Below are 13163 nucleotides of genomic sequence, written 5' to 3' on the forward strand. Positions count from 1 at the left end.
TAATTTAGTAGGAATTTGTATCACTTTCAAAAGTTATTTGCATTTGTAACACGATGTACAGTTTGGCAGATATGACTTATCTACATGTGTGGATATGATGTTATAGTTGCAAAATACTTGTTTAAAAGGAATATAGCTACAAGCAGAAAAGAGACAGTAAGTATTTAGAGGAAGGTTACAGCTTCATGTTGTAACTTCTGTGACTTTCCAATGTTCATCAATTTGTAAACATGTAGCTGTGGAAAATTTTTACTTTCCAAACTCACAATCTAAACAACAGTAGGTTTTTTCTGTTCAGTGTGCCACAACTGGGCAGGACACTGGAGAGACTGCGACACTCTCGGCTGGCCCGGGAATGCCTCGGGGTCCCTCCAGAGGAGCTGGAGGAAGGCGAGGGAAGTCTGGGCATCTTTGCTTAGACTGCTGCCCCTGCAATCTGGTCCTGCATAAGCGGAAAAAGATGGATGGAAGTGCCACAATTCTTAAAAGCTTTTAAAACAAGAATTATTTAAACTACTCTGACTTTTAAAAAAAAATCTAAGCTGGTTAAATAATTTTTAACCTTTTTTATGAGTGTGGATTTAATGCCAACAGGCAAGCTTCATATCCAGAAAGGTGACTGACCTAAAACAAAGCCAAGTCTGGGACTTATTAAGCATTAAAATATGTTCAATAATATGTTGTTACATTCTTACAGCTTTATTGTAATTTGTATATTTTGTCATGCAAATACAAAAATCTGAGCCCTCAGTGCAAGTGTACTAACTAGAGACTTTAAATGAAGTTAGATGCTAAAAAAAAGTTGATCTTAACATTTAGAAAATGACAAACCTTTTCTTATTTTTGGAGTTCTGAAACCTACATTAGGACTGAATTTTGCTACAGTTATTTCATTGAAGAGACATATCACGTCCAGTGATTTAAAAATACATGTTTCTGAAAATGCAGTTCTAAATTTCATGAACATAGAATGGAAAATACTGAATGCAAAACTGCAACCAGCAAGAGCAAATCATTGTTCTTTCTTTTTTTTTAATTACATTTTGAAACAAACATTTTCTAAACAAAGAAATGAGGAAAATGTACCCGCTTCCTGATGAGAAAACATTTCTGCAAATATTTTTATTTTAGCAAATTTAAAATGCTGATATGTGTTTGGATGAGACCTTTTTTCATGGTATCTTCTTTTTAAACCAATTATGTTTAAAGATTGGCAGATCAGACCATTGGCGCCTGCAGTGTGAGTGTTTGATTGTTGAATGGCTGGATATTCTCCTCCATCAGGTTGATGTAACTTACAGTTACTTTCTCTGAATAGAGTTTAATGATGGTGTGCCTCATTTGGTGTTATTTGGCAATTATGTGTGGGGCAATATTGTTTCTTTGTTTAAACTCTCTTTAATTATTACTTTAATTCCTATTGCTACTAACACAATGGCTGCTCATTCATAACTAATTTAAAAGTTTATGCTTCTACAATCCGTATATCAAAACAAAATAAAAACACCAAAAAGAATTATGTTTTCCTCCAAATGCAGAGTCCTTTAAAACAGGACCCAGCATGGATAATGTATGTTTTAAGTTTGCAACAATTAAGAGGTAAAAAAAAACTTTTGAATTAGTGTCTCAGGTTGATTCTAAAAATAATAATTTTAAAGTGTTATTTTGTAGATTGCAAAGATGAATGGAAAGGACTGAATTGAATTTATTTATTGAATATGGACCGACATAAAAACATAGACATACTACAAAAAAATTGCTTCATGCCCATATCCTAACACGGAGACACATCAAAAGGAATAAAAAACACACGTTAGATCAACCCATTAAAACATGCTGTACGTATACAGCGCTGCTGCTGGTAAAACCAAGACTTAGTTTGTTTTTTACATTAGCAAAAGACGTTTTGGAAAAAGGAACCTTTCGGTTTCCACTGGACTGTGTTGCCTTTAAAATGGAGCTCTCCTGCTCAAAAGGAAAAGATACGCTCATGATAATGATCATACATGACAGACAGATGAATAGAGATGGGATCAAACAACAATGGCAAATGCAAAACTGTGCTCTTGATCACAGACAGGGCTCTCATCCCATCTCATAAAGAGTTGCGTCATATAAACTTCTGATGTCTTAAACTTAAAGGACTTGCACTACTTTCATCATCACCTTTCTTATTATAATTCTCCTTCACTAAAATCAAATTCCCTCCTCTACTGAATAAATAATGTCCTTTAGTCTGATTGGTAAACACTGCAGTTTTGCTGACTCATGAATCATTCATAGAGTTGGGTTCAGGATAACACCAAACAGGCACCATTTGTAAAGACAGCACTGATTAAATGATGGTCAGCTAGACAGGAGCTAAAAAGAAAAATCCATTGCAAACCAAAAAAAGCCTTTCATTAAACAAGCTGTCTAATCTGGTGGATGACTTTTTAGTGGTTGATATCAAGTCATGGAGAAGAAAACACATAGAAATCAATCTTTAGATTTCTCAGAGGCTTTTTGGGTCACAGTGGTGTGAAGAACAAAAAACCTTCATGCATTCCAAAGCTTATTAATGCAATCAAGGACTGTTTATAGGACATTATTTCTCATTTTTAGGGAAATTAGTTACCCATTGTGTTTCACTGTCCCAGGATTGGGTTAAATTTCTCAGTGGCATGTGTTGGCACATTTTTAGCATGAGAACTTCAAAAACCGGTAAGTGCATTGCAGGATGATGCATCTAGTTCCAATGGAGGTTGCCTCACCTTCTGGGTTTCTGTTTGCACAAATGCAGTGATGATGACTCATTAAATTCACTGTAAACTGTTCAGTTAACCAGCAGCTGCAGACGTTTGTCTTGGATTGACATTGCATTTTTCAGTGTGGTTGTTTTTTTATTAGAAATTTGGAACAGTCATTACGACAAACAACCTTAGGTGGTTCTTAACAAATAAAGATTGCGTTGCTGCGATCATACAAATATATTTTAAATGTAAAAGTGCACTTAGGTCCGCATCAGAATTTATTAATTGCAAGTGATAAACAGTGCATTATTCAGTCGTAAAAAGAAAAAAAATTCAGAATGAATAAATAATAAAACATGCATCATTTGGTCATTAAAAACACAACATTACAACTGAATAATTTAGAGCTAATAAATAAAAAAGTGCATCAATTAGTCATTAAAAACCAGAAATAACTAATTAATTTGCCACTAATAAAATGTTTCATTAAAACCAAAAATTTATATACTTTATAATAAGTAAAAAAATGACATTTAAAAATACATGATAATTATTTCGATACAAGAAATGACATTTGGGCATTTTTGTTTCCAAAATACACAAAAATTATTGTTTACATGTAGGCCTATCAGTGTACTTTATATTTTTACTTTTGCTTCTTTTTGCTTTATACTACGTTTAGATTTTTTTGGAGTTTAATGGAGACTTTAGTGGGTCATTTGAATGTCATGTGTCATGTTCTGCTTTGTTGCACATTTTTTCCTGTAAACTCTGCAGTGGCGGAGACAGAAAACTGCAGAAAGCAGAGGAGTCCGCTACTCCACAGCTCCATCCCAGTATCTGGGCGGAGAGAGGAGGGGAGAGATAGTGACCACACAGCCACAACAGCGCCTCGGCGCTTCTTCTCGCTCAGACCTGGCAGGGGAAACAACAGCGGCCAGTCAATGCAGTTCATGCAGAATCCGAACAACAAAGACAAGAGGCGGGATTCCCTCTAAATCCACTGCACATCCAGGAGAAAGCTGCATCGGAACCGTTGAATGTTTTGCAGGTTTGGAACTTCCGGCTGGTCCTGTTGCGCCGCGCGCGCTTCCATTAGCGCCGGACGTCTCCTCTTTGTGCGCCTCGCAGTTCCGTCTCCAACTTCTGCCGCCTATTTCAGCGAATAGGGGCTGCCGTTTCGCCGTTATCGGGTGGTACCAAACGGAATGAATGACAAAAACAAAGGAGGTTGATGTTCAGAACTCTCCGACCCGCCTCGCCATCGCCTCGCCAAAGGAACGGAGACTCCATCTCCGGCAGAAGATGGACAGCGGAGGCGGGACGGAGAGCTCGGACGGCGGAAAGAGCGACCGCCCTGACTCCACCGGGCTCCCGGCTGCGGCGCCCGTGCTGCCTCCAGGCGAGAAGAAAAAGATCCACCGGGCTCCGTCCCCGGCCAGACCGAAGGATGTACCGGGGTGGTCGTTCACGAAGATCCGCGGGGGCATCGGGACCCCGACTCTGAGCGTGAAGCCCGGAGCCATGATCCACTTGGGAAGCCGCATTTCCAGGCGCAGTCCGGTGGGGAGCCTCGCTGCGAAGGACGGGAAGGCTGAGAGGGGTGGCGGCAAAACAACCAGTAAATCCTCCGGTGGGGTGTCCAGGACCTCGGCATCCAAGACGGCTAAAAGCAGCGGGGGGCGGAGAAAGGTGTCTGACGCCAGCACAGGGTCCGAGGATTTATCCAAGGACTCTGGCTGCGCGCCCGGGAAGCTCTCCCCGACCGACAGCAGCTCCGAGCTGTCGGACTGCGCCTCGGAGGAGAACAAGCTCTCCACGGACGCGATGAGCAGCGACGCCGAGTCAAGGAGCAGCCGGGGCGGCGGAGCGGAGGGCGACAAGCCGCCCAGGGAAGGCTGGCTGGCGGATGCAGCGAACCAGCGAGTCGCCAAGTCCACCAGCTGGTGCGCAGAGAAAGACAAGGACCGACTGTCTGTGGGCACGGAGACCGGGGTAGGGAGCGCATCCCCCGGTGAGGAACGGTCGTTCACCTCGGTGGACAGCAGGGTTCCAGCCAGCACCTCCCTCGCCTTCTCAGACCTGACAGAGGAGTTCATGGACAGCATGCAGGAGGAGTTCATCAGGGAAATAGAGGAGCTCAGGTCTGAGAATGATTACCTCAAAGTAAGAGCCAATTCTTTGACTATTCCAGCTTTTCTCTGGAATTCAATTCTCATTTTGTTTGACACTTTTCCTTCATTTATTCAAAGATTTGTGCTTGCACCAATACATTGCTTCGTCCATGTATGTCTGTGCTTTTATCAGCATAAACAGTTGTACACCTTCATACCAAGACGCCTAAAAAAAAAAACTGGTTTGTCATAACAGGAGGACTAGAACTCCCAACTTTGCAGGCGTCAACCTGCAGTAGGTTAACCTACTGTTCAAGTCTGCAGAAAGCTTTATTGATGAAGGGAGGGATCAATTTGGGAGCATGTTCTGAAGCTCTCACTGCTACTGACCAGACAAGCCATTAATTGTTGGAGATTGATTGGGCTTGGAGCCGTGCCATCAGCAGCACACACCCGGTACTTTTCAGGGGAAATGCTCAGCGTGATGCATACAAAGCGAAAAGGTGTTAAAATGCTCCATCAGAAAATGGAATTATGTGTTACAGAACCATGACCTCAGCTTTTCTTTTCCAATAGGATCATTAATCCCATCCCAAACTGACAATAGTCATCAGATTGTAATCTAAAAGTTTGTTTGGTGTGCCTTTCTTTTACTTTTAGTGAGATAATGCTGATCTTAGGAATAAGGTTAACAAGTTCAATCCACCTATAAGGGACATGTGATTTTTAATTTGTGATAAAAGCCCACTGGATGCACTCTTTATAGTCGTTGCTTTCGCTATAGTTCTTCTGTTCCACATTACAGGACGGCTGGGGCACCACCCTGGACCACCGTGAAGCCTCATGGGAGGCTTTGCAGTAAAGTTGTCTGTTGTTGCCGTAGTTTGGAGGCTCTTGGTCATCAAAGAAACCATTTAAAAACAGAATACCTTTATGGCGTTTCTCTGCTCGACTCATTCCAAGCATTTCACTTTGACTTTGTCCTTTAACTTCAAAGACACCTGTCTGCTCATTTGTTTTTGCATATGGTTCAGCCTCTGCTTACTGCCAGATTGATGATGGGGGTTCAGGGAACCACACTAACTGACGTTTTGTGTTACTTTTTAAATTTATCGCAGCTCTATCACAGTATGTGGGTAGATGTTGAACACAGCTCAAACATGCTGGCAAACATGCTTTTCTACAGCTGTAAACACACGGATGGCTCTGTGAAGTGGACAGTTTAAAATATTTGAGTCACAAGTTCACTTAGATAATAAATTAAATCAGGACTTTGGCGGACAAAGCCATGATTTAGTTTCCCACAGATTCAGTTGTTGGCGTTAAGGCATGCTTGTCTCATGGATACAATTTTAGAACGAAGACAAGTTTCTGTGATGCTTTTAGCGTGCTTCACTTAAAAGCCTGAAATGTTAACCTATTTGCATTTTACATACCTAATGTAAAATAGTTTGAAGTCCAGCAGAAGTGGAGTTTACTGCCTTTATTTGTCCCTTTACTGATATTTTTTGTCCCAGAATTTGAAAAGTCCTCAGCATTGTGTCATAAAAAAGTTAAAATCTTAAAGACCCATTCCAATGTAAATTGTGTTTTTGGTGTTTTTAACACAATTGACCTTCCAGCTCAAAATCAATCAATGCAAATCTAACTATCTGATCATCAACTAAATGATCCCCCAAATACCAATAAACTATTATGGTGAGACACCAAAAAAGTACCTAAGTAAAGAACTAGATCCAGAATTTCTGAATGTCACAAAGTAATGCATCTGCAACGTTTGAAAATGTGTCTTAGACTCAGTTTTAGAAAAATGTAGTCTAGAAACATGAAAAGAGGAGTGTAATCACAGCAGAAGCATGTATTCCTTTTCATGCTTAGCATGTCCCCTCTGATTCTGCGGGTGAAAGCTGATTGGTTGATTTCTTGTCCTGACTGGCTGGTTGCTCACATGACAACCAATTTTCCACTGTTCCATCTTAGGTCAGAAAATCAGGTCAGAGAATCAGCTCTGGGTCTCTTCACATTAACTTCTGTGATTTAGTTTCTAGGCATTTGTTTAACCATCTTTTGAAAGTCTCTATTATTTCAATTTTGTTATTCTATCATATTTCACTGATTTCACCTTCACTTTGGCCCATTTAAATAATTTCTTGTTTAATCTTTGTCATTTCCTTTTTCCTCTTTTGATCTTTCTTCATTTCTTCAAAGCCCTCCTTTAACTTCCACATGTCCATGATCATCCTTTTCCTCTGCACATCTGCAGAGGAAGAGGTGGTGTTCGGATGCAGATCTTTTAGCTCATCAGCAAACCTTCTAAGAAAGACTCCTTAATCAAACGTACCCACATGGCTGCTTATCCCTCAACGATTAATTGTCAAAATGTAAATGCTTATCATCCAGTTTGCAGGAGGGCATGCTGCAATCGCTGTTGAGCCCTGACTTGCTTTGGTATTCCATGCACACTAACGCACACATCCCAAGAGTCGGTTGTAGCTTGCTGCAATACTCTGCAGAAGCTGACCCACATTCTCAGCTGTAGTAAATGATGACAGCACTACTCTTACTACAGCTCCTTCTTCTGCTGTTCCTCATTAACACACATGCTTAGATGCAAAGGCTTTTGTTTGAAAATCGTATTGGAAGTACATTGTATGTCTCTGATGGTTAAAGACTTATTACTAGCACTACATCTTACATATGAATAGAAGGGATGAGGAAATCATGGCTGATAGGCTCAAATGAAAATCTCATTTTCATCCAATTTAATGACATTAATATCATCTTTTTACCATTTGTGTCTACGACCAAATGTTTAACTAATATATCTATTTGTTCTTAGGTTTGTCAAAAATAATTCCATACTTATATGCTCGTTTTATTCTCGTTTCCAGGACGAGATGGAGGGCCTGAGGTCTGAGATGCTGGAGATGAGGGACATGTACATGGAGGAAGATGTTTACCAGCTTCAGGAGCTGCGGCAGCAGCTAGAACAAGTACGGAGCTTCTTAAAAGATGGATTTATTGCAGGATATTTACGAAATCTTCTTTGTCATGTGTTATTTTCGCGTGGAAATTTAATAAGTTTAATTATAACATGAATATTGGATTGAGCAAGAAGACTAACCTTAAATCATGAAGTTTATATATTTAAGAAGGACAAAACATGTTTTATTCATAATTTTAAACAGTTTAAAAAAATGTCATCGTGTTTTTGTTTGTTTTCTTGATCTTCATCTTTATTTCTCAGTTACTATTGTCAGCCATTAGACAGATGACACCTAGCCTCATTTTCTGACTTGTCTCCTATCAGGCAAACAAGACGTGCCGCATCCTGCAGTACCGCCTGAGGAAAGTAGAGCGGCGCTCTCTCAGAGTGGCCCAAACTGGCCAGGTGGATGGAGAACTGATAAGGACGCTGGAACAAGACGTTAAAGTAAGAATCCTGAGCTGTGGGTTGACAATGAGCATAAGACGAAATAAAAGTGCAGCTCTTCCTGAAAAATCAGTAAAAGTACTGAAGAAATATGAAAACCTGAGGTGAGAGTTCTGTATCAGAGATTGAATAAGTTATTCAGTCAAGTTTTTGGATACCTTTTTGAACTTTTACCAGTAACTCAAGAGTTAGTGGTTAGCAGTCTTGCCTCAGAGCAAAAAGGCCCTGATTTGAATCTTGCCTGGGACTTTTCTGTGTGGAGTTTGTATGTTTTCCCCATGCATGCGTGGTTTTCTCCTGTCACTCCAGCTTCCTCTTACAGCCCAAGAACATGCTTCATATGTTGATTGGTATCTGTAAATGGTCCTAAGGTGTCCAATGTAAGTGTGTGCCAGGGTGCGGTCCTGCAAAATCTTTGATGAGCTGTTCAGAGTGTACACTGCCTAGCAGTAGCTGGGTTGGCACCAGCAGCCCCCTGACCCCGAATGGGATATAGAGGGTTCTGAAAATGGATGGATGGAAGATGATGCACAAAATAGAAGAGACATAAACCAAATCGTTGGTTCAAACTAAGTAAACAAACATTTGGTGATAAAAGATCTCCTTTTGCCCAAAAACACTAAAAATGTATCAAAGAGGACAAGACATTGTGTAAAGTACTTCAACCATCTCTCCATTGTCCTGAACCCTTTTTTTCTTTTTGGCAATGTAATGATGTGCATCAGTACTTCAACACCACTGTTATTTCTGGAAATGAGTACTACAATGAAAAATATCCTAAAACCAGTCAAACAGTCGTACCCTCAAAGGTTTGTTTTTTCAGTTTGCATGAATCATTTTCCTAGATCACATTTGTCTGTTTTTTTTTTGTGGTTTTATGGCCAATTTGGACCATAGCGTTGAAGCTGTGATGCTGTATTTTTTTTGCTTCATCTTGTTACAAGCAGGGATCACTGCATGGGGACTGTTTTGGAAAACCTCACAATCAGTTTACATGAACAAATTCGTCTTTAGTCCAACCAAAACAAGCTAGCACAAAGCTGAACTTGCACTGCTGCAGTTGATGCAAACATCCTTGAGTTCTCGCTCACACAGCAGTCACTCCAGTCATTTTAGGAATCCTAAATCAAAGACGCTTGGCACATAAACATACTCAGCTCCGGGTAAACTTTAGAACTCAACCAGGACCGTAGTTGTTCTCCGTGAAATTCGCAGCATTCCTGCAATGCTTTCCATGTTGATGGAGACACAAAGAGGCCTTTATGCATGTTCAGAGCGAGACAGTGCGAGTCTGAGGGATTTCTGCCTGCTGCTGCTGTCTGTCTCTCAGCTGCTGTCTCACCATCTGGATGGTTTTTGGTGGAAGGAAGACAGATGGAAAAGGGAAAGGAAAAGGATGGCTGTACATTTATGAGTGACCCTCCCACTGTTAGCTGAGAGGGTTTGGTCTTTGTTTGAAAATTCAAATGAGCCAATCAAATTGAGAGGATGAAGCGTTGACTTTCTGTTGTTTTGTTTTTTTTTAATATCAGTCATGTCCTCATTTTGGCAGAATGGCTTATGTCTTGGATGACAGATGAAGCCTTTGTTGAAAGCAAAAAGTCTTTGTCAGTTGAGAAAGATGATTGTAAACTGGAAGGAAATACTCAGCTGAGAGGCAAACCTGAGCTGACTTTGAGTGTCTCTCCCAAACACGAGGCTGATTGTGTCTTCCTCACAGCAGGGCCACAGCCTCTCAGACTGCAGGTCAGGTTACACATTGTGGTTGTGTGTGTGCATGTGTGTGCCTGCTTGTGTTAGTGCATTAAGCACTTTATAAGCTCCTATTTGGTTATTCTCATATTCACTCGCCTTGTTCATTCTCATCATTAGCCTCCCTCACTCCCACTGCGGTGACTCAGCTGGGCTGGAATATCTCTTTAATGCTACCTAAATGAAAAACAATGGCTTTCAACAGGCCAGCTGCAATTCCATGTACTATAAGTTATAGAAGCTCAATGAGCTTGCATCCGAATTTTGAGTTTTTCAAAAACTTACTAGGATTTCTGTCGAATAGGTAAACAAATGACCATTTAAGTTCTGTTCTCAAAGAAATGTCTTACACTAATTGTGCAATGACATGTTTTTATTTGTGTGTTGCATTTTTGTACACTTGATTAATGCATGAATGTGGGCACAAAAACTGGTGACCTGTTGACGTTTAAGATGCCTCTACAGTGTCCTCTACAGTGTCAGGGCAAACTTCCTTTAGCTAAGTGCATTAGCTTTCAGTGTTATTTTTAATATGTCCAATCATCGGACATTCATTCTGAAAGAACTTATTGCATAACGCTCATACTCTGTTATATAATTCTGGTGTATCAGCAGAAATCCCTCCCTGCTAAAGGGATTTATACCTTAATCACAACTGCTCTTATGTGTGGACATGGGCGCGCAGGTGGCCCACACAAAATCATAAAAGGCCCATACCATGCAAAATCTTTTTTTTAGCTTTTAAGTGTATTATAAAATGTTTATTCCTTAGGAAAAACTACCAAAACATTGATTCCATTTGCGTGCTCCTTGTGGGGTCCTTGCCGTCGAACCTGACTGTTTGAAATGACGAAATTGGACATTCAGACTAAAGTTTGTGTGGGCACCCTATGGTTGATCTACAGGGAGTTGCATATCACCTGTGGCCGCTCCTGTCTACGGGTCCGGACAACCCCAAAACCCACACCATTTGGGTCACATGCACCCATACAGACACATATGGGTGACTGAGGCCTTGATTTGTATTTATCGTATTTAGAACTCAAAACAGTTCAGTGGTCCCAGTGTTTGCAGTGAATTTAACTCACGAAAAGCCATTATTCATTTTAGCGGTTTTAAATACAAAAGCTGAAAATTTTTATACAAACATCATTTTATTTAATAAGTTACAATCAAAAGTGTTACACTACCAAAGTAGTTATTTTTCCCCACACACAAAACAAAATTGGTCTTTTGAATTAAAGTCTGCATTGGCCAAAGCCAGTTTTAGCACCTTGTGGTCTGAGTTGACCTTAACTTGCTGAGCAGTTCTGTCCTGAGCTGCTTTGGAAAAGTGGCTTAACTACTGTCGGTGCTTTAGGCTTTAGGTTTGATGAGTCACTCCCACGCAAATGCAACCAAATCAGCAAAATGTGCACTCTCAAAGCCGTCTATCTCCTGTGTGTCAGGCTGTTCTCATGATTTCAGAGTTCTCCCTCGTAAAGTTTAGTGAGTTGGTGGTGAAATGAAGAGCAAATGTTCATGTATTTAATTTTTTGTGAAACACTTTGTCACATGCTTTTCCTTGGACCAGTTTCGGCATCTCTGTGGTTTGCTTGTTAACATCTGACTTTGTGACAATAAGTGTGTCTGTGTGGTAGCGTGGCTGTTCTGGGCTTTCCCAGCTGCCTCAGTGTCCATGAGAAATAACCTCATCACTTCCTGTCCTGCTCACACACTTCTCCCATTCCCACAGGCCACAGACATCTGGACACACACACACACACACACACACAAATGAATAAAGGAAATACTTGTTTGATTTCTCATGAAGTTAACACACAAGTAATTATTTGCTTCCATAGATAATTAATTCAGTAGTTTACCAAACGTTCTCATTTTATCTGAACTTTTCAGAAGAGCTTTCCATCTTAAATTTTAGTAGAATTTTTCTTTTCCAGCAAATTGGTTTTGTCAGTGGGCGATGAAGAGATTCAGAGGGTGTTTGCTGTGTTGAACTCGTTTTCCTCTTTAAGCCAAAATATGAAAAAAACACAGGTCCTTTTGCAGCGTGCGTGTGCATCCAAACGGGACGGTTTCATAAAACTAAAAGTATTTCTGTTACACACTGAGTTTTTGTTGCCTCTTTAATGTGACATTGACCATTTATGCACAGATTTTGAGAACTTAACATTGATACTGTCAGTCATGTGCCATTCAAGAGGCTCCCCAGTTCATTGTAGTCCAACTTCAAAAAGTCCTTTTTAAAAAAACAAAGAAAAAACTCTGCACACTAAGCAACTTGCTAAATTAAATAGCACCAAAAAATAAATGAAAGCTACCGGTAATATACTAGTGATAAAAAAAAAAAGAAAAGAAATCAATAAAAGTAATCTGTATATAAAAGGGCAGGGCATTCTACATTTTGGGAGTTGCAGCAGCAAAATCACAGTCTTCACTCTGGGGCGACTGATCAACTGACCTGAGTGATTGAAAGGTTAAGTAAGGCTGCAGCAACTCTGAGAGGTAAGGAAAGGCAAAGCCATTTGGAGCTCTAAAAGCATAGACAATTATCTAAGGATAAATCCTAAAATGCACGAGCACTGAGTCAAGGGAGATTAAACATGTTCTAGTAAAAATGACATGAGGCACTGGGGTTGCACGATATGTGGAAAACTTAATATAATATTGATGAACATTGATCAATAACGTGATGACGATATAACTTGCCATACATGAACAGATAGCGAAACAACCAAAAATGTAATTTCCATTTCACTGGAACTGTTCAAATATTATATTCCAAATGACCATCGTCTACATAGGAGGCGAACATCTAACATAAAAGGGCTCCATCCGATTGGTCAACAAAGTGAAGGCATCCATCCGATTGGTCAAATGCCTAAACAGATTTATTTGATTCGTTAAATACTTAAAGCTGCCAGAGGATTGTTTTAGCACATTTTAGGTAACCATTTATTGCCATTTTTGCCCTCTTTTGCGCTGTTTTATCAATAATTTAATATTGGTGTTTACTTTAATCCTCACATTTTTGATAATTTGATACTGTTGACAATCCGTCAAAGCTGAAGTCCAGATACAGTAGAAGGTTTCAGTGGGACTGCCAAAAATCATCACTTAAGTCTTATTTTA

The 13163-nt window shown here is 40.1% G+C and overlaps 1 protein-coding gene across 2 annotated transcripts in view; it reads left to right on the forward strand.

The window, feature by feature from the left end:
• The first annotated feature begins 3578 nt into the window (after nucleotides 1-3578).
• Nucleotides 3579-13163, forward strand: part of mtcl2 (microtubule crosslinking factor 2) — a 79136-nt gene continuing 69551 nt past the window's right edge. For both annotated transcript variants that reach the window (XM_011476824.4, XM_020704474.3), the window contains exons 1-3: nucleotides 3579-4898; nucleotides 7738-7839; nucleotides 8157-8279. In XM_011476824.4, coding sequence (XP_011475126.1) covers nucleotides 3945-4898; nucleotides 7738-7839; nucleotides 8157-8279 — 1179 coding nt within the window. In that variant the 5' untranslated portion in view covers nucleotides 3579-3944. The remainder of the gene's footprint in view (nucleotides 4899-7737; nucleotides 7840-8156; nucleotides 8280-13163) is intronic.

The sequence above is a fragment of the Oryzias latipes genome, chromosome 7 (assembly GCF_053564925.1).
Source record: "Oryzias latipes strain Hd-rR chromosome 7, Olatipes_Hd-rR_3.1".
Taxonomy (NCBI): domain Eukaryota; kingdom Metazoa; phylum Chordata; class Actinopteri; order Beloniformes; family Adrianichthyidae; genus Oryzias; species Oryzias latipes.